This window comes from Marmota flaviventris, chromosome 17, assembly GCF_047511675.1.
Source record: "Marmota flaviventris isolate mMarFla1 chromosome 17, mMarFla1.hap1, whole genome shotgun sequence".
Classification (NCBI taxonomy): domain Eukaryota; kingdom Metazoa; phylum Chordata; class Mammalia; order Rodentia; family Sciuridae; genus Marmota; species Marmota flaviventris.
In genome coordinates, this window is record NC_092514.1 from 8083432 (window position 1) to 8108410 (window position 24979).

At 41.9% G+C, this 24979-nt stretch overlaps 1 protein-coding gene and 1 pseudogene across 1 annotated transcript; one reads left to right on the forward strand and one right to left on the reverse strand.

Annotated features, from left to right (window-relative positions):
• Nucleotides 1-15129: 15129 nt before the first annotated feature.
• LOC117794596 (EF-hand and coiled-coil domain-containing protein 1-like) lies at nucleotides 15130-22040 on the reverse strand (annotated as a pseudogene).
• LOC114079712 (uncharacterized protein FLJ43738-like) lies at nucleotides 21455-22358 on the forward strand. Its single transcript, XM_027921060.2, is given in 2 exon segments — nucleotides 21455-21957; nucleotides 21959-22358. Coding segments are annotated over 2 exon segments (903 nt in total).
• The last annotated feature ends 2621 nt before the right edge of the window (nucleotides 22359-24979 follow it).

Genomic DNA, 24979 nt, shown 5'->3' on the forward strand with positions numbered 1-24979 from the left:
GGTTTAAAATGTAGCATTATTCTTAATATGCTAAATTCACTGCAAACTTTCTTTTTTTGTAAAAAAAATGATGCCTTTTGGTTAAAAGTGCCAAGAAATGTCATTTTTTGAAAATATAAACAAGGAGATCACAGGAAGTTTCAAAGAAGAAGAAATTTCTCTAATATTTAACACTGTAAATAACTTAAAAAATCTTCATTCTCATGTTCCCACCACCAATTTTCCTAGAAGATGTGCATCCTCATGTGATTTCTTTCATTAAAATCCCTTAGACCAGGGTTGGGGATGTAACTCAGTGGTAGGGCACTAGCCTAGTAGGTGATTAGATTTGGTTTCAGTCTCCCACCAGACAAAAATTCTTTATATGATGTTTAAAGAAATGGAAATGCTAAGTACCTTGATCTGATCATTACCTATTATACGCATGTATCAAATTATCACCAAGCCCCATAGGTCTGCACAATAAAAATAATATGAAGAAATTTTCTTCCTTAAATTCTCACTATTTTCAGTTGAAAGTAAAAATGTGCCTGGTGCCATCTGTCACTTTAGCACTTCCTAGCAAGTCTGAACACTGGAACTCTGAGCTTGCAGTAATGGTAAGCTTTGTCATTGTCTGAATATATCAGAACTTTGTCATCTTTGTATCTTTTCCTACCCTACTAATCTCATGTGGAAGTACATCTGTGCCTCTGCTTACTACCCTGTCCCTTTTAAAGCAATACATCCTGTTCTTCATTGATTAAACTTATTTCTCAGACCATCCCTTCTCTGAGTCTTGACAAATTATCCACTGCTCAACAAGAATTATCCACTCTGTCCTGTAGGCTTCACTACCACTTTCATTTATCCATCATCTCAAGTTCAAAATTGCATTATGTTTTGTCCTCACATACTATCTGCTAATTACGGTATGGACTCCTCACAATTTACTTTTGTACTCCTTACAGAGATAAAGTGCAAAAATAAATATTTGATTAAAGATGACAAAACATAATAAGATCAAATTAGGAAGCTTCTCCCCATTTTACAAATGTTATTTATTGACTTGTTGTATATCCAAGAATTTTAAACAATTGTTACACAATCATCATTGACATTCACAGAACTGAGAAATTAAAATACCCAAACTACAACATTACACCAGAAATATGTGATGTATTTGTAATAAATAAGATTATTTCTAATCCTCTGGAGAATAAACAGCTCAAGAAGTAACATTAATAAATGACTTAAGATATTGGAAGTTAATTTTAAAGTGCCACATTTAACTTTTTATGTTTAGTAAATATCATTTAGTGAAGTAGAGCAAAACAAACAAAAATTACTTGATAATATGTTACTCAAGTGAGTAAAGAACCACGTTTTATGTAAATATTTCCATTCACTATGTCATATGAATAAATTCATTAACAAGTAAGTGCTTTTTGATTCAATGTAATCTTCTGAATGAATAAAACTATAAGTATTTAAAATAGGAAACATCAAAGTGGACATTATGTTGTCACTTGTTATGACTGTGTACAAGGACAAAATTGTGCAACAATATCTCTGATTATTATATTTGGTATGGAAAAACATTTTCTTACTTTAAATATCACAAAAAACAAGTATGTAGTAAGGTGGATTTGGAGACTTCCATGGTAATACAGGCTATCAGGATAATTTGGATTTTCAAATAATGATGCCAAAATGTTTGCTCTTTTGTTCTTAGGCTCATGTTTTGTGATCATCACAGATTCTGTGTTGAGTGATTATACAAAACATGGATGAGCCTAATAACAGCTACTCCTAAATATGGAGAACTACACAAAAAGTCTTCAACTTTCTTAGAAGATAGTTGTCATGGACAGTGTTGGAATATTTTAGTACAGGAACCTCCAACTGCCTTTGGTAGATCTATATGCAACAAACATCCCCTTCATGTTTTCTGATTTAGTCACATCTCTATTCCTCTTTGCCATGGTCTGATGGACTGATTCAGGCTTTTATTGACCCTTCATCATTGCATCATTGCAAGTAATTCTGGGAATTGACACACCACTTAATTCCCATGTATACTGGCAAACTGTGAAGCTAGATACTGCATAGTAACTCCTACAAAAAAATACATTTGTTCTCAGCCTCCCTCAGGCATGTGGATGGCCAAACCTCCTTTCCTCAACACTCCCAGTCCGTGTCAGGTTATCCTACAAGGGCCTCTGTCACCACCAATTTGGTATCAGCTCCTGTGCCTGTCTTCACCAACACAATGGGATTTTCCACAGTGGTGATATTTTAGTGGAAAGCTTTGAGATGAATTTAGCTCCATTAGTTATTATGTGATCTTATGACAGTCACCTAAACTCCATTTAAATGAATCCCATAAACAAAAATAAATATAATACCAAAATAAAATAATAAGATTATGAGCTCATTTATGGTGTATGAATCTTTTTTTCCCTCTTATTGCATTCTGTATTAAACATATAAGTATTTGTTGAGTTGAATGTTACATTCTTATTTCTACTACACAAATATTATATCACTGTTAACATAATATTAGATCTAGTAGTAACAGTATTATATTTTATCATGTTAGGGGTACTCTGGAATCTTAAGGAAGAAACACTTAAATTGTAAATCTACTTTCCTTTTCCTTAATTATATCTTTATAAGTATATTCTTTACACACACACACACACACTCTCTCACTCACTCTGCTGTGTATGGTGCTGACTAGGGTCTCCGACTAGTATTTAGATGGTGGCCGGCCTTCTTGGCTGGACAGCTAGAAACTTGGGTCCTCTAGATCATGTTCCCTCTGTATAAAGCCTCACACTTTTTAAACACAGTCCCTTCAGCAGAGTAGTTATGTTTTATAAATAGAGGCTTAGGTCCAAGAGACCAAGTCAGAGCTGCCAATTTTTTTTTAATTTTTATTTTATTTGTTCAAGGATCACAATGACAGAGGAAGTAAAACACACTTCTCAATGGGAAAAATTGCCAAAGAGTCTATCACTATATTTGATCCATCAAATTCATCTTTTTAAATTTTCTTGACTGCTTTAGCGAAGTTAAGCCTGGTACCTTTTATTTCCAAAAGTATTCAGCATGAAAATTTGCATTTAAAATTTTAAATGATATGTAATTCAGATCCATTTCATTGATTTTGATGTGAATTTATGTTGGCTGTGATTCTCCTACGACTCTGTTCATGCTGGTTAATTTAGCTCTTCTGATTGACAATTCAAACGTCCCTTTCTTTATTTGTGCTCCACTAATAATCCCTCAGTATGGAGATCTGTCAAAGTGGTTGACATATCTGTAGACAACAGAGGGATGTCTTGATCAGGCATATCCAAAGTCCTCTGCTGTATACTGGAACTTGTGAACTTCCAGGACTTTCTATCTCTAGTTCTGCACGTAAAGAGCTTGAAAGTCATCACTAAATCATAACAACCAATAAGTAGCTGAACATCCTAAAAATCAACAACATTTCTGTTATGTGGAAGAAGAGTAAGAAAGGGGAAAGTGCTGCTCCTCAGAGGGGGGAGAAAGAAAGGCCAATATAGGGAATAAGAGCTCCCTGAGATAGACATAGATTCACGAGGAAACAACAACACAAGAATCTGTGCCAAGGTTGGAAAAATTAAATTGCAATTTAAGAGTTGCTGGAGTTCACTTTGGATAAGTCTGAAAGCTCTAATACCCAGAAGCACCAGCCATAGGAAGGGTCAAGAATACTACTGTGAGATCTTCCTACAGGAGCTCAACAGGTTTCCCAGTCAGTAGGAGAGAAAAATACCCTTTGCCTGATGTGTGAGAGGACAAAGGTACCTTTTGAGGTGCACTGGAGCATCTGCCCTTCTGAGCAAAGACTGTCTCCAGAAGAAACTACTTAGATGAGCATGACCTGGTGAAGTATTATCAGAGCCCTGCTGACCTGGGAGAAAGGGTATGCCCAGTTAGTCACCCCGACACTCTCAGGGAGGGCACAGAAGGAGAAACATTCATGCAGAGCACAGTCCAGAGTCATAGGTCCAACCAGCATCATAGGACACTTTTTCTATCCCCCTACACTCCATATAGTACCAATAAATTAATAAAGGTCTTTATATAGGACTTACTTTACCTGGCCTACCATGTCCAGCTAAGAAAAAAAAAATATGCAAGATCTAAAAACACAGTTTGATGAGGCAGGGGGAGAATGAGAATCAGACATAGCAGGGATGTTAGAATTATCAGAATGGAAATTTGGAACAATCTAATGGACAAACTAAACACAGTATGAGAATATGTACAGAGATACGAAAAATTGTGCTACATATGTGTAATAAGGATTGTAATGCAAAAAAATAAAATAAAATATAAAAAAGAATATATGGGCAATGTATGCAGAAAGGTGGAAATCCCAATAAAATGCCAAAAGATATCTTACATTGAAAACCAACATAAGAAATTAAGAATGTCTCTATTGGGCTTCTTAGTGGAACAGGAGTGGACCTGAAAAGAATCTCTGGGATTGAGGGTGTTTCAATAGACATTGATAAAACTGAAAAATGAGAAGAACAAAGACTAAAAGAAAAAAAAAGCATGAAATGCCACAACAAATAAAAAGAAGGAGAAGGAAAAAGAAACAGAAGAGAGATTTTACAGAATAATAACTGATGATCCTCTGAAATTAGTATTAAACACCAAACTTCAGATCTATGAATATGCGAGAACATCAAGTGCAATAAGTGCCAAGGAATCTCACCTAAGCACATCAGACTTCCACCAGAGCAAATTAAAGGTAAAGTCTTCAAAGAAACCGGAAGAGAAAACCACCGCACCTATAGAGAAACAAAGGAAAGCCCTGCAAAACAAGATAGTGGAGTGAAATACTAAAGCATTGAGAGAAAACAAACAAAAGACCAACCTAGATTTCTATACTTTGTAAAATTTTCTTTCAAAAGTGAAGAAGAAAGAAATATTTTCTCAGACAAACAAAAAAATTCAGGGAATTAGTTGCCAGTAGAAGTGGCTTGCAGGAAACATTAAAAACAATCTATTAGGGAAAAGGAAAAGAATATGGACCACAAAGAAAGATTTACATAAATGAAAGAAGAATATTAAAAAAACAGTTTAAGTTAAAGTTTGTTGGTATTCTTAACTGATCTTATGGGTCTGAAACTTTCAAGCCAACCCCACCCACCGCCCCAAAACAAATGAACAAACAAACAAACTAGAAACTAAACAATTTGCCTAAGATGTGAAAAGCCACCTTACCAAAGAGAAAGCAAATAGTAATATGTAAACATTCTCCACACCATTTGTCATCAGGAACAAGAAAATTAAAAACAACTATTAGATATCACTAAACACCTATCAGAATGACTAAAATCCAGGACTCTGACAATATTGAATTCAGTTGAAGCAACAGAAACTCTCATTCCTTGCTGATGGGAATACAAAATGGTGCGGTCTCTCGGGGAGGTAACTGGGTAGTTTCTTAGAATACTATAGTCAGTCTCCTCATGTGAGTCAGCATTTGCATTTACTGGTATTTATCAAAGAGATAAGAAAATATATTCCACTAAAAAACTGGCACACAGCTTGTATTAATTCATTTTGTGTGTTCTAATAGAAAACCGAAAGCTGGATAATTTATAAAGAACAGTATATTTTCTCACAGTCCTAGAGGCTGAGAAGTCAAAAGTAAAATTGTCAGGTTTCTGCTGTTTCCGGAAGTTCCAGTCTCTGCTTCCTACGTGGCATCTTGAACACAGACTCCTACAGACAAAGGGACGCTGCGTCTTTATATGGCACAAGAATAGGAAGAACCAAATAACTACCCTACGTGTCGTTGTTTCATTGTTAGCATTGTTCTCTTCCTAAGGGCTCTGTCCTCAGGACAGGAACACCTCCCACCAGGGCCCACCTCCCAGCACTGTGGCACTGGGGGTGATGTTTTAGACACATTAATCTTAGGAGGCACATTCAGATCACAGCACAGGTGCTTATAGAACCTTTATTAATAATTGTCACTAATTGGAAACAACCGTTTAGTAAGTTATTGCACAAATAAGATAATGGAATGTTATTCAATGTCAAAAGGAATGAACTCTCAAGCCAAGAAAAGATGGGAGGAAACTTAAGTTGATACTATAAAATGAAAGTACCCACAATTAAAATGGAATATCTCATATGAATCCAGCTATGACTGTGGGAAAGTCAAACCATGGGGACAGGGAAAAGATCAGTGTTGCCAAGAGATAGGAGAGAGGACGCATGGGAGACATGTAGCTGGATTCTAGCACAGTGAGATCTCCATGGTGGATGAGCCCAGTACAACACTACAGATGTGTACCTGTCATCAGATTCTTGCTCAGAAACATATGACACCCAGAGTCAATCCTAACGTAAACCATGCACTTTGGGTAATAATGATCTGTCAGTTTTACTTAATCATTTGTAGTAAATATCCCACTGTGGTAGAGAATATTGGTAATGACGGAGGGTATGCACATGTTGGGAAGGAGATATGTGGAAAAATCACTGTACCTTCTGGTCCATTCACACACACACACACACACACACACACACACACACACACATTCATATACATATAAAATTGCACGAATTAAAGAAAACATTATAAAGGTTCCCAGATCCTTGGTCTCTATGTGTTGGTGTTTTTCATGTGATATATGTCAACATGTGATATGTGTCAACAAATGGTATCGGAGACTTTCTTGCATTAGTTTCCTTATCTACAAATAAATTTCTCCCACTTCTATTTTTTTGTAATGATCCTTCACCATGTTGTATCTGTTTCCCAAACTTGACTTCTGACATTTGTTTAATCCATGGGTTCAAACAAAAGTTTCACTGTTTCCTACTCCTCCATGACTTATATGTCTGACTCCTGATCTTGTCTACACATTATTCCCACCTGAAATTCATGTGAACACAACCTTTATAGCTTGAAGTTTCACAACTTCACCAGTGATATAATCATTTATTCAAAATTTGCAAATTATTCTCTGAAAATGGAAAATAAAGTGAATTACTGAGTGCATATCTTGTGCCAGGATTTGTATTAGCAAACTGGTGTGTAATAGTCACCACAAACATGTGAATTAAAACTGCTCCATCACCACTATCTAGTAAGAAACTGAGATATATGAGATTAAGCCATTTCACTGGTGTCCTACATTTGTGTTTGTACTTACTACCATCCACCTTGATGTTTGAGGAACACACACAATATTTCTTTCTGTTGCAAAATATATTCATGTAATAATCAATATGTTAGGGACTCAGGTTTGCATTATTATGCTGGTCATGCCCTTACTGAACATCCAAAGATTCTCTTCCTACAAAATAGGAGATAATGGACATCAATTCATCATCAGCTGTCTATAACAGAGAAAAGAGGAATGCCGAGACAGAACTTTGACAAATATATACAGCACCAAACCTGAAGAATTATAGAGAAAGAGGAACAGACCACCTGCATGCAGCTAAACCTGTTAAAAAGTAAAGGAAGACTTCTTGACTTTTTTTGTGTTAATGTAAATCAAGCAACTTTGCAAACTTCTGTTGTAACCAAGTCTATTGTTATTTTCATTCAATTTAGGTCAATATATTTAATAAAATGTGTAGTTGTATGGACATGTTTATCCAACTAGTATAAGTTGTTCAGGGAAGAAGCATGTATTAAGCAAGGCTCAAATCCATGTATCCATGAATCTGGAAATTCTAAAAGTTCTAGAATATAAACATTCAGCATTCATTATGGTTAAACTAGCTCTCAGTTTCCTTGCCATTACATGGCAGTTGGAACCCAATGAGAGGGATTATAAAAGAGGTTAAATACATATTATATTTGCTGGTTTGTGTAAATAACCTAAAATACTATTTAACAGACTTAGGTAGGTAGGGAGAAAATGTGTCAGGAATAACACTCAAGAAAAGACACCATCAGAATACAGTGTATACTCCACATAAAATGTCCTAGTTTGATTTTCTATTAAGTGAGCATATGCTTTATTTATTTATTTGAGAAAAAGAAAAATGAAAGTTTATTGCTTTGCTAGCAAAGGAGAAACACAGTGGAATTCCTCTCCATAAGTCTGTGATTTTGCCCATCAGCCGGAACAGGAGACTTCTAAAGAGGTGATTCAAAGGCTACATTCCAGGTGTTCTCTGTTGGAGGTGTAATTCACTTGTTAATTTGGGAAATAGTCATTTCTGAGATCTTGGGTGCCATCCCCAAAGTCTGGATTACTTCATTCCTGTGGTGGGTGTGTACACAGTGACAGATAAATTCTGCTCAAAATTGGGAAGAAAGGTAATCCTGTTTCCCCTGGGATTAGGGAGGGATAGAGATTAGGGAGGTACAGGGAGAGAGGAAGAGAAAGAAACATGTCTGTTTTCAAAATCAGTTGCAGAGGCAGAGCACCCAGGTGTATATTCAAAGCATAAAGTTCTTTATTTTTTATAGGCCCAAATGAATTCATTTCTGGGCCCTGAAGAAATTTGGGAGAAATGTCTCTAGTGGTGGTATTTATCAGGGGTTGATGGGGAGGGATTCATAGCATACACTACTAAAATTCAAGAATTATTCTGTAGGATTTATCCAAGGATTCGGGGAGAATGAGAGTACAGCCAGATACGCAGGAATGCTTCTGGACATCAATATGATAACTCAGTGTGCTCTTCCTCCTGAGAGCACTGGGACAGCAGTTAATTCTTCTTGAGGATGAGCCGCAGGCATGATGCATTAGACAGCTTTTGATTGCCTTTACCAAAATCACTATCCAAAACAACTTAGAGGGTAAAAAGTTTATTTTGACTCATAGTTTTAGATGTGTAGTCCATGTTGGCCTACTCCATGGCTCTGGCCTGAGGTGAGACAGAACATCATGGCTGAAGGGTGTGGTGAAGGAAAGATGCTAAGCTCCTGGCAGCCAGGAAGCAAAGGAAGAGAAAGAGGGAAGATGCACCTTTTAGGAAATGCCCCCAGGGACCTACTTCCTCCAACCTTACTCCACCTGCCAAGAGTTACCATCTAGTACAGTAGTCCTCTAATATTACTAATCCACAAAATGGATTAACCCACTGATTATCCTAAGGTCTCAAATTCTGATCTTTTCACTTCTGAACACTGTTTCATTATTTCAGAAAAGATGGTTTTGACTCCAGGTTTCAGTTCACAATTGGCTGACTCCAAGGTTGAGAAACAACATGCTGGAAGGGTGTAATGGAGGGAAGCTGCTCAACTCTTTGTAGTCAAGAAGAAGCAGAGAGAGGAAGAGAAAAAGAGAGAGGAAAGTGCAGGGCTGTACATCTTCCCACACCTTCCAATAAAATCTTACTCCCAATAATCCAAATTATTAATCCATCAAATGGATTAATCCACCTATAAGGCTAGACGCCTCATGATCCAATCACATTGTAAAAGCCTAATCTTTGGAAATTGCTGCATTGGGGAACACATCTTTTAGTCTGAGCCTGTGGGGAACATTCTAGATCTAAACCACAACAAGCTGTCAATATATTAGCAGCAGTCTTATTTCTAACTACAAAACAAAGAAATGTGTCTCTGGAGATGCATTTGCTTGACTCTCTGTTCCTCTTTGCCTTTTATTGTGAGTGGGTCCATTGGAAGCAGGGCTGTTTTAGCCTGTTTACTTCCATTTATTTTTCTTGAAGTGACACAGAGAGGAGCAGAATGGCATTTCAGTCCTTTGAGGAGCTGTTTATTCTTCTTTTTCCATCTGAGATTAAAAACTGCAACTGTTCCTAAAAGAAGTTGGTGAAAGTAATGGATGTGACAAAACACTTATAAAATATTAAAAACTAAAATGGGCTATGTCACTTGTCCCTTGAAGTTCATCCAAGAATAGCTCATGTCCATGGGAAAGAGTCTTGAAATTCCTGCCATACAAACACCTGTTTTCTGTCTGGCTCCTTTATTTTACTTTCTATCTCTCCACTTTTCTTCTCCAGATCAAGGTGGATGTGATATTTAGTAATAGGTATGCTGGAAACTCATGTAGATCCCTTATTTACCAACTTAAACTCTGAGTCTGACATTATTCTGAGGCCAAATCTGACACTTGGCATTTAGAGAGCCTGGTTATACAGACAATTCCAAACAACAGGGTTATAGATAGTCAATACTCTGGGCCCTGATGGTGAGCCTTTGTACCTGCAGTTCCCTAGGCCAAAAATACTATTCCTCAAATCTCTTCATGGCTGGCTCCTTCTCACAAATTGGTCACAGGTCAAATACTCTCTTCTAAGACAGTCTATTCCTGTCTATTCCAAATAGCTCCCTTGCCAATAAAGTCCTGCCCACTGCCCTGCTTAGAATCTTCAATTTTATACTACCACATGTAATTATTTTCTATTACATTTTTCCCATGTTAAATGTCTCTATGGCAAAATGGAACATAAATTATAATGAGAGATTTCTGTCTGCAATATTTTCAGGTTTTCCCAGCATTTAGAAAGGCATGTGGAACTCGGGAGACAATCACAAGACATTTTGGATGAATGAATGACTGGGACCAAACTGAGGGTCAGCAATAGTTTCATCTGTGATTTTTAAGCTGATAGTTTTATACAAGTGTGTAGCTTATGATGGCTATTTGAGGAGTGAGGAGTTCTGTGGCAAACCTAACAATACCTATGATGGGAATCTTTCTAAAATGTGCAATTGTTGCTATATTTCTGCTCTTATCATTTTTCAAAGGTTTCAAAATGTGTCATATAATATTGGGTCAGGGACCAGGCAGGCCACCAGATGGTTGAAGATGATTTATTTCCTTAATTTCAGACTACTGAAGAAAGATTATAGAAAGAGAGCTGGTTCTTGTCTGAGTTTACAGGATATGAAAGATAAAAGGGGCCTTGAAGTTCATCTAGTCTGGATTCATTCTTAATTTAAAAACGCTTTCTATACCACCAATGACACTGTTGCCTGACCTTGACATTAATATTTTTAGTGATGAGACACTCACTGTTTTACAAGATAACCTGTCTCACAATTGGACAGATTTTGATGAGCAAGGTCTTCCTTCTATTGATTCAAAATTTCCTTCCTGTAACTTCTGGCCCCTGGAGAAACAATACATAAGTCTAGTTCCTGTTCTGAATTATGAACTTTGAAATATTTTAAGACATCTGAAATATCTCCCCTGAGTATTCTAAACTTCAGAATAAACATTCTAAATACCTCCAGTAATTATTCACTTATTTCTTCTTTTAGACACACACACACTCACCTTCCTACTGGATGATCTCTGGAACACTGCAATTAGGAAACATATGTTCTCCAGGGCAAAGTGGAATTAAGTTTTATTTTTAATTATGGATTTAATTGTACTTGTGCCATAAAGTTATTAATTGATCCACTTTTGTAAGTCAACTATGCATATAATTATGTACTATATCATTGCCAATGTAAGTGTCTGTTATTAATTGTGAGATGCAAAATAAGATTACTATGATATAATAAACCTTCTCCTTGGCCAGAAATCTGTGTCTAAAGAACATCTTATAACATACAATGTCAGCTAGCTGGTAAAATCTTTTGCTAAAAATACAAAAATATTCAAAATAATCTGAGTTTTCAATTCACATATGCACAAGTGTGGCTTCTTTCCATCTTTCCATTATAGACATTCTAAAATTAAAGTGTTCCATTATAAAGTACTATTAGTGAAAATAAGCTAAGCCAAATGTAAAAATGAACTTTTTTTACAACAAGAACAGTATATTAAATGCTAATTTAAACATTTTTCAGCTAATAAGGTAAAAATAAAGATAATTTATCCACATTCAGACTTTTCAGGTAGATTCAGTAAACTGGTTCATCTTTTGCCTTTCTCATGAGCTCAGTGTTGGCTATAATCACATCCTCAATATTAATCACTAAAGTAGAAGTTATACTATAGTGTTATAACCCAATAATTTTCAATATTGACCTAATACTTCTAAAAAGCAGAAAAAATGTATTAAATTCACACTAAGGAAATTGATGGGTTTCAATTCACATGTCCTACATATATCTATTCTGTAATTACCTGTTTTTAAATGCCTAATAGTAAGTTATTATGTATATGAATATCCACAGTTATGTTTGCACTTACTACTATCTTGGAAAAATTAAGTACTATTTTGTTTTATGGACCGATCATGACTTTGTTGTATTTGTTAACTGACTGTACCATGACAGACACTAACCAACATCAACACGGTATTCAGTTCACATCTAGAACAAAAGATGTGGCATAATCAGAGGGACCTAGAAATTATGACCCAATAGTGGTTTGTTCAATTAACCTACACCTCATGCCTTCCTTTTCACAGAAGCCGGATGTTGCCAAACATAACACATACAAAATCACAGCATCCAAACACAATGCTTCTTAGTTGTGTGTGGAATGACAAAAAAGTATTTTGATTATTCTTTTAAAATAAACAAGTTATTTCTATAATTCTTGTTATGGGTTACATTGCATCCTCCCCAAACTCATATTTAAGTCCTAATCTCCAAACCAAACAATGTGAAATGGAAATAGGTTTGTTGAAGATATGATAAAGTTAGGAAGTCAAACTGGAGAAAAGTGGGCACCCAGGGCAAGTTTGAAGACACACACACACAAGAAGATTACCATATGAAGATGAAGGCACAATTGGGGCATGCTTCTACCAGATGGGAAGGATGCCAGCAAGCCACCAGCCCTGGGGGAAAGGCCTGCACCAGGTTCTCCCTCCCAACCCTCAGAAGAAACCAACCCTGCTGACACACTGACCTGGAACTCTTAACCTCCAGAACTACAAGGCACTAAACTTCAGTTGCTGAAGCCTCTCAACTTGTGATACCCTAGCAAGCTTATGAAATTATGAAACTCCTAAATATTTGGCATTCTTCAGGTTATGCCTTCAAGAGGACAGAGCACTCTTTGTTAAAAACAAAATATTCTTGAATGTAGCATATTCTCATCCTCTGAGGTAAAATTTTCCAACAGCCAAGAGTTACTCATATCTATGATATGAGTACAGTAGATCACATGTGCAGGTAATCCAGCATTCTTTTCATTAATTCATTATAGTATTCAAATTGATATATAGTAAAAATGGACTGTTTATCTCTGCAACTGACTTTGGCAGACAGTCTAAAAACTGTTTTAAGATGTTTTAAATGATAGCATTTCTTGGGGAAAATGTATAATTTCCTAAGGTAAGCCATTTTGAAATAAACAAAAACGCATTTTTTGCTGACAGTTGTGCATGTCTATGATCCCAGTGACTCGGGAGGCTGAGGCAGGAGGATTCCAAGTTTGAAACTAGCCTCAGCCATTGAGCAAGACCCTGTATTAAAATAAAAAGTCAAATAGTCGGGTCTGGGGATGTAGCTTCAGTGGTAAAGCATCCATGGGTTGAATCCCCAGTACCTCTTGGTTAAATCTCCAGTACTGCTCCCACAAACAAAAAGCATGTTTTATAAATCTTGATGTATTTAATTTTAAAGTTTCATTCTTAGCCATACTGAATGTTTATATACACACTCACACACACACACATAATGTGTGTGTAAAATTATGAATAGCGTAAGTAGTTACTCTGTGTTAATCCAGAAGTTTGTGGGGGTATTTTTGGTTTGGTTTTATTTATTTATTTTTGTACTGGGGATTGAACCCAGGCATGTTTAACTACTGAGCCAATCCCCAGACCTTTTTGTGTTTTTATTTTGAGACAGAATCTCACTAAATTGCTTAGGACTTGCTAAGTTTCTGAGGCTGTCTTTGAACTTGCAGTCCTCCTGCCTCAGCATCCCAAGACATAAGCCAGAGTTTTTCAAGAGTGCTTTGTTAGTTTGGTACTTGAATGGAGATACACACACACACACACACACACACACGTATATACATGTATGTATATTTATATATGTATGTATAGATAGATAGAGATAGATGACAGAAATAGATTCCTGGGGACTGAACCTAGCCTCTCAGCCTGAGAAGTTTCTCTTCTATCTGAGTCACACTATGAGTTTCCATTCAAGATCTGAAATGCTCAATAAAACTTCCTGTAATGATGGAATATCCTGTATCTGCATCACCCAGTACAAGAGTCACTAGTCACCAAGAGGCTGTTCAGCATGGGAAATGGATGGTGCAAATAAGACACTGAGATTTTAATCTATGTTAATTTAATTGTAACAGAAATAACTACGTGGAGCCAGCAGTTATTGTACTGGACAACAGAGTTCTAGACTTTAATTTGAAATTGGGATTCTATTCCTAACAGTGTGAAAATCACCACTGAAAATGAAGGAATAAGGAAAGTAATAAGAAGTAACTGATGATTTGGATCAACTATCCCAGAACACACAGATGTGTAAGTTTCTCAGCACATAAGGTTGACTTTAATCCAAGTGATTATAAAATTCCATCAGCAAACTCAAACTGGCATCATTACTGGCATTAGCCAGCATGGGGAACTGAAGAGTAGCAAGAAGTGTTTTCCTGGAGAATGTTTCTTCCCCCCAAATCCCTGGAGGCCTGAACACACACACATATTCTGCCCAGGAACTCCAAACCCTGTGCTTTCCAAATATTCAGTTAGCTATATCATCTACATGTGCTTGTTTTCAAAGGTTCTCTAGCAGTTGGCAACTGAACTTGGCTCTAGACAATACAGTTGAAAATTAGTAGTTGTAAAACTGGATCTTCTCACTTAAAAATGTCTTTAGTGTTCAGGTTTTTATGTTGGCTTTTTAGCTTCATCCTGTTTCTCCACATGTCAGAGACAAGTTTTAAGGCCTTTCAGATTATACAGGAAAATTTCATAGGGATATTGTCAATTCTTCAAAGTTATTTTTAAAAGGTTTCAACTTCACCATGGCCCCCAGGAATTTGATGGTTCCACCTAGAGCACATCCCTGAAAACACGGGGTGGGGAGACTCTTTCCATTCTTCCCCCTGTCTGCTCCAAAGAGCATTATATAAGCTCTATATCCCCATCCCCTCCAAATAAAACCAAGACCTACCAAAATAACAGTTCCACAATCTCAAAACATGGAGGACACTAAATAGGTTTTCTGCCAAAAAATGATAAGGGAGTAAATAAATAAATAAGAGAAACCAGTATGAGACACTAACAGTTTATTGCTCACCACAATTGCTTTCACAAGAAAACACTCTAAGGTTTTTAAGTAGTGGTGAAGATGGTGTTCATAGGTAGCTCTGCATAGAGCTCAGGTCCCTAATTGAGATTCCCAGTGTGGTCATTGCTGTTTCATAAACACAAGATTTGGAGTGTCCAATTTATTTTAAGAGTGTTTTTCTCCTTTCTATTTAGTTAAGTCTAGTGTGACATGCTGGCAACGTGAAAAAATGTTAAATGGTAGCTCTTACATTTGTAATGTAGTCATTGTCCACTAAGTGAAAGATTGTTTAAATAGCTGAAATTTTCTAATATCATCATTGGGATATACTTAAAATTATATACACACATTTATTCTATCCAATGGATCCATTTCCACATTCTCAGGCAACCAAGCTTCTTCTCCTGCTGTCCTTGTATATTAAATTCAAATCATCAAGAACTTATATAAATCAAACTACTTGATACTATTTTTAGTGTCTGACTTATTTCATTTAGTATAATTATTTTGATATGTGTCCATCTTCTGAGTGTTTTAGTAGTGTAATTCAGTCCTCACTTGTGGACAAGATGGACAGAAATGGGGACAGAGATCTGGGGATGGTTGTTTGGGGCAGGTTTGGAGGCGGTGGGATAGGAGTGGCAGGGAGCAGGATTGGCACAGGAAGCAAGTGGGCTGAAAGGGGGTGGGATGGTGTGGGGCTGTCCCTCCCTCGTCCTCTGCCCACCCTGGGCCCAGCCTGCAGTTCCGATGCCACCCAGGATACCACTTTGACCACCAGCCTGCGGGTGCACACCTGCAACGCTAGACAGCGGGCGTCACTGCCCTGCAGCACGGCGCGCAGGTCCTCCACCAGCTCCTGGAGGCTGCTGTTCTCCTCCTCCAGCCTCGCCACGCGCTCGCCCTCCGGGCCCTCGGGGCCACCCTCGTCGGGACCCTGCACCCGGGTCGGGTGCTGACGGCGGAGGCGACGCGGGCGGCGCAGGCGGATCTGCGTTTCCATGTGTTTGCTGAGCGCTCCTCGGGGCAGCTGGTGACCGCCGCGGGTGCCAAAGTAGCCGCAGAGGCGCGCGTGGAACTGGCGGAAGGTGAGCTCCGGGGGCTCCGCGCGCAGCGCCACACGTGCCTCCTCCTGGGATTCCGAGTCTCCATCATCGGCCACATCCCTGGAGGAGGTCCCATCCCCAGAGTCAACAGGGATCGCATCCGGGTGGCCTCCCCGGAGGCGGCACCCTCGCGCGCAGCCCCAAAACGGCGCAGAGCGCGCGGAAGGCGGCTGGCGCCTTGGCAGTCCAGGTGGTGGAAGACCTCCTGCAGGTACTGGTCCAGGCCGGTGGCCAGCACCAAGATCTTGTTCTCCACGCCTCAATCCAGGCCATAGTGGTGAGCCAGGGCGCTCAGCAGCCAGTGCGTGCTCCGCGCTGGCCTCCTCCGTGCTCCGGCCGGCCGGCGCCATAGCGGCGGCCCTCGGTTCCCTTGCTCCCGTTCCTCCGCCCCGCCACTTCCAGGGGCGGCCCCCGAGTTTCCCGAAAGGAGGAGCTTGGCGATGGCCTTCTGGTTGGATCGTGTCCAGCGGCAGATGCCCAGAAACCCTGGGTTGACCTCAGTTACTTTGAAGGGATCCCTGCGACCTGGGCGCACCCGTGTCCTCAGCCCCTCCGGGCCTTCCCCGGCCTCAGCTCTTTGCCTTCCACTTTGGGGCGGTCGGAGTGGCTCGGTCCCCACCCTCCACTCTGCGTGGAGACGTTTGCGCCCCAACAGTTCAGCCACCAGCTCCCCAAAGAGGCTTCTCCCTCGGCCTTGGTGGTGCAGAGAGCCCCATCTGGGAACTAGAAAAGAAGAGGAAACGGATTTAGCGGGAGAGGGGACAAGGTGAGGGACAGCCCAGGGGCGGGAAGCCACTGAGATGATCTGGGATCTCCTAGAGCTGTGTGCGCACATGCGCCTTGGAGGCTGGGGGACTGGACTCCCCAGAAAGCAGTTCCACCTGCCTCGGAAATTGGCCTTGGGAACCTGAGTTTCATTTCTGGCCGAGATGAACTTGAAAGGTTGCTTTTAAGTCTTTTTAGTCTCTTTGATGTCTTGGAACACTTTTCTGGAAGGTGAAAGAAAAACCTACTTCTTGGGTGACTGCTAGTCTCTATTCCTGAATGGGCATGATGGTGTCCACCTGTTATCTGCTTTGGGAGCAGTTATCCAGCCACTTTGGAGCAAGAGGCTCCACTATCCTTGTCTACTAGATGGGCAGACTCTTGCATTTGTGGTTTTTAAATATCAAATCCTGTCGGGTGTGGTGGCGCAGGCCTGTCATCCCAGCGGTTTGGGAGATGAGGCAGGAGGATTGCAAGTTTGCTACCAGCCTCAACAATTTTCGAGGCCCTAAGCAACTTAGCAACATGCTTTCTCAGAATAATAATAATAATAATAATAATAATAATAATAATGCTGGGAATGTGGCTTAGTGGTTGAGAACGCCTGGGTTTCATCCCTAGTGCCCCAAAATAAATAAATAAAATCCTGCCACTTGGAAAGCAATAAAATTGTGTCTCTGCCACAGTATCCAGGTCAGCAAATTCCCATTCATTCTTGAAAATTTTTCCAAGGTGCACCTTGATTGGAAAGGAGTTAGCTGCCTCACCTCAAAACCATTTTCTACATTTAAAATATATATATATAATAGAGAGTGGACAAAAAGTTTTGTGCCATTTCCACTCCTTGGCTTCTACCTTAGAAAAACGCAGGGACACAGGATAGTCACTGCATCATTGTTTGTAATGAGGACCTGGCGTCTAAGGACATGAGCCAGGAAAAAACCGGGATGAGCAAACACAGCAAGCAACACTATATTATGTACAATGTTAATGTGTGTGTAACGGTAGCAATAGTTGTGCACACCTAGAATCCCAGTGGCTCTGGAGGCTGAGGCAGGAGGATCGCAAGGTGGAGGCCAGCCTCAGCCACTTAGTGAGGCTCTGAGCAACTCAGGGAGACCCTGTCTCTAAATAAAATATAAAAAGGGCTGGGGACGTGGCTCAGAGGTTAAGTGCTCCTGGGTTCAATCCCTGGTACAAAAAAAGAAAAAAACAAAATTCAATTCTCTTAGAGACTCATTGGGACTTCAGTTTGAGGAACTGACATATAACCTGCTGCTTGTGGGTGATTCCTGATTCTTCTTTTTTTAAAATAAATTTTATTTTTTGGTATGATTTTGTCATTAGCCCTTCTCTGGTTGCTTGATCCCTCTGTGCCTGTCTGGGGTGGTCTAAACCACTGTGTGAATTTCACCCCAGGACTGCAAACTGTCAAGAGCCGGGGCAGTGAGAAGTCGGCCAACATTTTGGATTGCGTTTTGACTTTGAAAGCTGAAGTGCCTATCATGACCGAGGAGCAGAAGCTGGAATTAAACCCCCTGATCATAAGGATCGACTGTGTTTTTTTCTGCCTGCCATCACAAACTGTGCCTATTCAGGAATTACAGGTAAGAATGGGCCACACCTGTCATCCCAGCAGCTCAGGAGGCCGAGGCAGGAGGATCGCAAGATGGAGGACAGCCTCAGCCACTTAGTGAGGCTCTAAGCAGCTCAGTGAGACCCTGTCTCTAAATAAAATACAAATAGGGCTGGGGGTGGGGCTCAGGGGTTGGTCGAGTGCCTCTGGGTTCAATCCTATGATTTTCTCCTAACTAGGAGCCTCCAAATCTGAGGCCTCTCACTATGTCACAGGTGCTGTACAGATGGAGGTCTCCAGTCTCTCTTCAGGAACCCATGGGGGTGGAGCTGGAGGCTGTTATGCTAAGTGAGATCAGTCAATCCCAAAGATCCAAAGGCTGGACATTCTCTCTGATATGAGGATGCTGATTCATAATGGGGGGGTATAGGGAAGAATAGGGGTACACTGGATTAGACAGAGGGGAGTGAGGGGAGGGGACAGGGTCAGGGGGTGGGAAGGAAGGTGGATGCTATCACTCTCTGTGTGTATATGATACATGACTGGTGTGGTCCTACCTCATGCACAACCAGAAGAATGAGAAGTTAGGTTCCATTTATGTAGGATGCGTCCAAATGCATTCTACTGTAATGTGTAATTAATTAGAACAAATAAAAAAAATAACTGGGATTAAAAAAAGAGGAACCCATGGATTTTCCTGTTACAGCAGCAGCACCTCGCTGCATACTTACCCTCTTCCCTCTGCTGTTTGGATCTTCTTGTCTTTTGGACTTCACGTCTTCCTCTTCATTTGTTTGTCCTTTGGTTTTGCTGGGGCACATCCTTCAGTAACCTCTTGAGAAAAGATCAATGGAATACCCCCCGACCCACCGTGGGTTATTCTATCCTTCTATTTGGTAGATAGTTTGGGTATAGAATTCTAGTTTTCCTTCAGAGTTTTGAAGGCAATCATTCCATCACTTTTTTTTAATGTTCTGTGTTGGGCCTTGATATATGTCCCATTTTATATTTCCCTTAAAGCTTGTAGGATCTTCGTCTTGTGCACCTCAGAATATGACCTTATTTGGACAGAGGGTGATCACAGAGGCCTGCTCCCTGCCTGGCCTTCAGTGACATCACGGTAGTCACAGGGAGCTACATTGCCCATGGATGCTGATCCAAGTCCTGGCTCCCAGCCGGGGAGTGGCCAGGGCACCCCGTTAGAGTTGGGGGAGGTGGACGTCCGGGTGGACGACCCCCTCGGCCTTTGCAGATGGCAGTGGGCTGTGTTTTCTCCAAGGTGTTTGTCTGGGGTAGGGTGATCATTTTCCTGACAGTTTTCTATTCTGCTAGGCCACCCCATTCTTGGTCCTTTGGCTGGAGACAGCAGACTTTTCTTGGGGGTGCTTCCTGCCTCCAGAAACATTCAGCCAGGGGACTCAGGAGCTCTTTCAGTGCTGGGCAGTTGTCTTGTATTATCTCACTGATTATTTCTTTTTCATTCCCCACATCTTTTTGGAGCTCCTGTTATTTAGATGCTGAATGTCCTGGACTGTTTGTATGGATGTAATTCATTGTTTTTCTCTGGCCACTTTTTAATTTATTTTGATTTTTTATTTGTTTAAATTAGTTGTACATGGCAGGCGAATGCATATATGAACTTTGATAAATCATATGTAGGTGGGATGTAATTTCTCATTTTCTGAGTGTGCATATTGCAGAATCATATTGTACATTGTCACATGGATACATACAGTAATAAGGTCTGTTTAATTCTACCATCCTTCCTATCTCCACATCCCCTCTCCTCCCATCACTTTCCTCTACCGAATCTAAGGTAACACTGTTCTTCTGCAGGGGCCCCCAACCTTTGTGAATTAGCATCCACATACAAGAGAAAACATTCGGCCTTTGGTTTTGTAGGATTGGCTTATTTCGCTTAGCATGATAGTCTCCAACTCCAACCATTTACTGCAAATGCCATAATTTTACTCTTCCAAGCAGTGTAATATTCCATTGAGTATACATACCACATTTTCTTTATCCATTCATCTACTGAGGGACACCTAGGTTGGTTCCATAGTCTAGCTATTGTGAATTGAGCTGCTGTAGTGGCTGTGTCACTATAGTATGCTGATTTTAAGTCCTCTGGGTATAAACCAAGGAGTGGGAGAGCTGTATTTTTTTCTATTTGTTCTAATTAGTTACACATGACAGCAGAATGCAAAAATTCTGACAAATAGAGTATGACTTGTCATTCACCTGGTTGGACATGATGTAGAGTGAGGTCCTGTGATCATATATACACATGGGAAATGATGTTCTGGCTGTTTTTAATATGTTATCTCTGCTTTTAATCTGTTCCATAAGGATGTGTCTGGGCCTGTATTTCTGAGTTCATCTAATTGGGATTTACTGAGATTCTAGAACTTACAAGTTAATGTCCTTTGACAAATTCAGGAGATTTTCAGACACTATTTTATTTTATTTTATTTTTAGCTGTAGATGGACAGATGCCTTTATTTTATTTATTTATTTCTCTGTGGTGCTGAGGATGGAACCCAGGGCCTCACACGTGCCAGGCAAGCGCTCTGCCACTGAGCCCCAGCCCATCCCCAGTCATTATTTCTCGAAATTTTTTTCTGTATTTTACCTTCTTACCTGGTGGTGCTTTTGTGGACACCGGGCCGTAGAGTCCTGGAGTGACCTTGCAGAGTGGGTTACCCATGGACACTTTGTAGCAGGGCAAACTGAGGCCCCTGGGCTGCAGGCATGGCCCTGGGGTGTGAGGGTCCCAGGTGGGCACTCCATTCTTGGTGGCAGAGGGACAGTCACTGGTGAGCGGCTGTGGGCCTCCTTCCTGGTGGCAGAGGGACAGTCATGGTGAGTGGCCATGGGCCTGTTCTGTTGCAGAGGCTGTGCACCCCCTTCTACTGCAGGTACCGCTTCCACAAGACCTTGGTGCACAGGACTGAGGAGTGGCCCCACGGGACCCATGTTTACTTCGAGGACATCAATGTCATCTGCCTGGGAGCCATACACCCCAGTGACCTGCGGGAGTACCTGGAGGGTCCCCCCATGGTGGTGGAAGTCCACGATCGGGACCGTAAGTCAGACGAGTCCTCCTGCAGGCCCACCCTGTTTGGGGAGGACCCCCTGGATTCCCATGGGAACATCCAGTCCTTCATCTCCTCCAAGGAGATGGAGGACAACCCCTTCCAGTCTCAGAACAAGACCTGGGACTCTCACGGAGTCACCCGGGTCAGTTTCACGGACCTCCTCCTTGGCCACAAGTACCTGAACCTGGTGGTCCCCATCCAGCGCTGTGAGCCCAAGGCCACCCCCGGCCTCCAGGGCAGCCAATGCAGGAGGGTCTTGAGGTTCCACCGAGGTCCTCCAGCACAACCCGATGCCCGCTGGAAACTACTTGGAGGCCAACTCATTGCTCAAACTGCGAGTGGATGTGGCAGTGCCTCTGAGGACCTGGGCCAAAGCCCAGGGTGTGGATTTCCTGGGCAGCCACTTTGGCCACATCATGTTTGTGTTCAGTGCCAAAGAGCTGTTCCTGATCAACGCCAAGGCCCTGGAGCTGGACTCCTACCCCACCAGGACTGTCCAGCAGATCCTCCCAGCCTTCAAGATGCGGGTCAACATCCAGCATCAGGAGCATCTGGACATCCTGACCGGCTTCCACCTGCTAGATGGGAACATCCACCTCTTTGTTCTGGAAGGCTTGGCCGACGGGGGCCTGCGGCAGCTGTGGAAGAACCACCAGAGCCAGTAGGTGGCATCTGAATGAGGAAGGAGCCTCAGCAAGGCCCAGGGAGGCTGAGGATCACAGATTGGAGGCCAGCCTCAACAACTTAGCAGGATGCTGTCTCAAAATCAAATAAGAAGGGTTTTATTTTGTGGTGAAGCACCCCTGGGTTCAATCCCCAGGACCAATAAATAAATAACCCAGTTACATGATTCTGCCACCATGATCTGCTGCCCCCAGGGGCAGGAGCCTGGCCTGTTTGTACCATAGCTGGAGTGACCTCTGAGTGCCTGAATGGCTGAGCAGGGTGAAATGACCCTCGTCTGGGGAACAGCTTCCTGTGTGGCCTGGTGGGAACAGGGGACCCTGGCTCTCTCTTCTGATAGCACAGTCTTTCAAACAAGTTGACCCTTTTACCCCCTTGAGCCTACAATGAGGGTATCATATTTTAAATTTCAGTTGCCAGGTGTTTATTGCTGGTAATATGGAAATATGGTTAATTTGTGTGTATCTTGTATCCTGATTTGATAATTATTTATTATTATTGCTATTTTTTTTGGTACCAGGGATTGAACCTAGGGATGCTCCACCAGTGAGCCACGTCCCAGCCCTTTTTTGCATTTTATTTAGAGACAAGATCTCGCTGAGTTGCTCAGGGCCTCGCTAAGTGGCTGAGGCTAGCCTCCAATTTGCAATCCTCCTGCCTTGGCATCCAATGTCTACCTCCCCAAATCACTGAGATTATAGGTGAGGGCAACAGCCAGCCACAGTATCCTTGAGTTTAATCCCCAGTACTAAAAAAAAAAAGTAAGAAAAGTGAGAACAAAACTTATTTACAATGTGTGGAACATAGTAGTAGCCTGAAAATATAAAGAGTTCTGTGAATCAATAAGAATGATCGAAACATCCCAGAAGAATGGGTGAAAGAATGATTCCAACAAGTTCTTCACAGAACAAGTTCCTACCAATGACCACACCTACGGGCCCTGAACTGGGATACAGGGTAGGCGTAAACGTTACCAGGTTCAGCATGCTGGGCATGGTGGTGTGCGCCTGTCATCCCAGTGGCTCAGGAGGCTGAGGCAGGAGGATTGCAAGATGGAGGCCAGCCTCAGCAATTTAGCCAGGCCCTCAGAAACTCAGTGAGACCCTGTCTCTAAATAAAACATAAAAAGGGCTGGGGATGGGGCTCAGGGGTTAAGAGACCCTGGGTTCTTTCTGTCATGGGTTTTCGACAAGCAAAGACAAAATAAAATGTCATAGAAAATAAAACAGGACTGAGGTCGTAGGTCAGTGGGAAAGCCGCTGCCTAGCCCGCAGGAGGCCCAGGTTCAACCCTCAGAATTGCAAAGTGAATGAGTGAATGAATGAAAACATAAATAAATAATCTGAATTGCTCAGGGCCTCGCTAAGTGGCTGAGGCTGGCCTCACACTTGCGATCCTCCTGCCTCAGCCTCCGGAGCTACTGGGATGACAGGTGTAACCTAAGTCCACACTTCTAAACTGTAAACTGTGAAGTAATTACAGACTCACAAGTTGTAACAATTAATAGAGTTTCTAGATCCCTTTCCCGGTGGCCCGTGGGGACATCTTCCATAACCACACTGCTTTACTGGGTGACACCTGTACCTAAAGTGATGGAAAAATCTTTTTGTTTGCTTGGTTTTCTGGTCCTGGGAGTTGGACTAGAGGCCCTACCCTGAGCCTGCAGTGTGCCCAGTGAAACCCTGGCCGGTGTCCCTCTTTCAGAATCCCCATGTTGGAGCTCAGGAAATACAAAGTGCTCTACAACTCGCAGCTGCTGTTCTGCCACCGCCTCTACACGGACCTGGACACCGTCCTGCACCACGTGCACCTCTTCAAGCCCCTGTCGCTGCTCATGCGGCATCCAGGGTTCTACCTGCGGAACTCCATACCGCACAAGGCCTTCCAGGAGCTGGCCAGGTGGGGGCCTGCTCTGCCCCTGAGCCTCAGCCTCTGCCCCAGCCTCAGCCCCAGCCCCTGAGCCTCAGCCTCTGCCCCAGCCTCAGCCCCAGCCCCTGAGCCCCAGCCTCAGCCCCTTTTTGAATTTTATTTAGAGATAGCATCTTGCTAAGTTGCTGAGGGCCTTACTCAACTGCGGAGGCTGGCCTCCAACTTGCGATCCTCCTGCCTCAGCCTCCCTAATTGCTAGGATTACAGATATTAGCCACTGAGCCTGGCAAAGGGGAGTTTTGGGGGTTGGGAAGGCAGGATGACTGGTGGCCCAGTCTTCTGAGATCTGCTCAGAAATCAGGCTACGGCCATATTACCATTCCCGGTGGAGGAGGATTCTGAGTATACCACTGGCCATCTTGCTAGGGATGCTCTCCATGGGCTGTTGAGGGTCATGGATGAGACTGTGGCTCAGTCAGCTTTTTCTGTGCTGTGACTCAAGGACCCCCCAGCACAACTGCAGAGGGGGACAGTGGACGTGGGGCTCAGGGTGTCACAGGTCCCAGCCCACTCCTGGGCCGAGGGGAGGCAGGACATCATGGAGGAAGAGTGTGGGGAGGGAGCAGCTCCCATGGGGACCAGGGAGCAGGGACTCCATACTCCAGGGACAAAGAGAGCCCCAAGCCACGGCCCCAGGGCCACCTCCTCCACCACACTTCACCTGCCTCCAGGG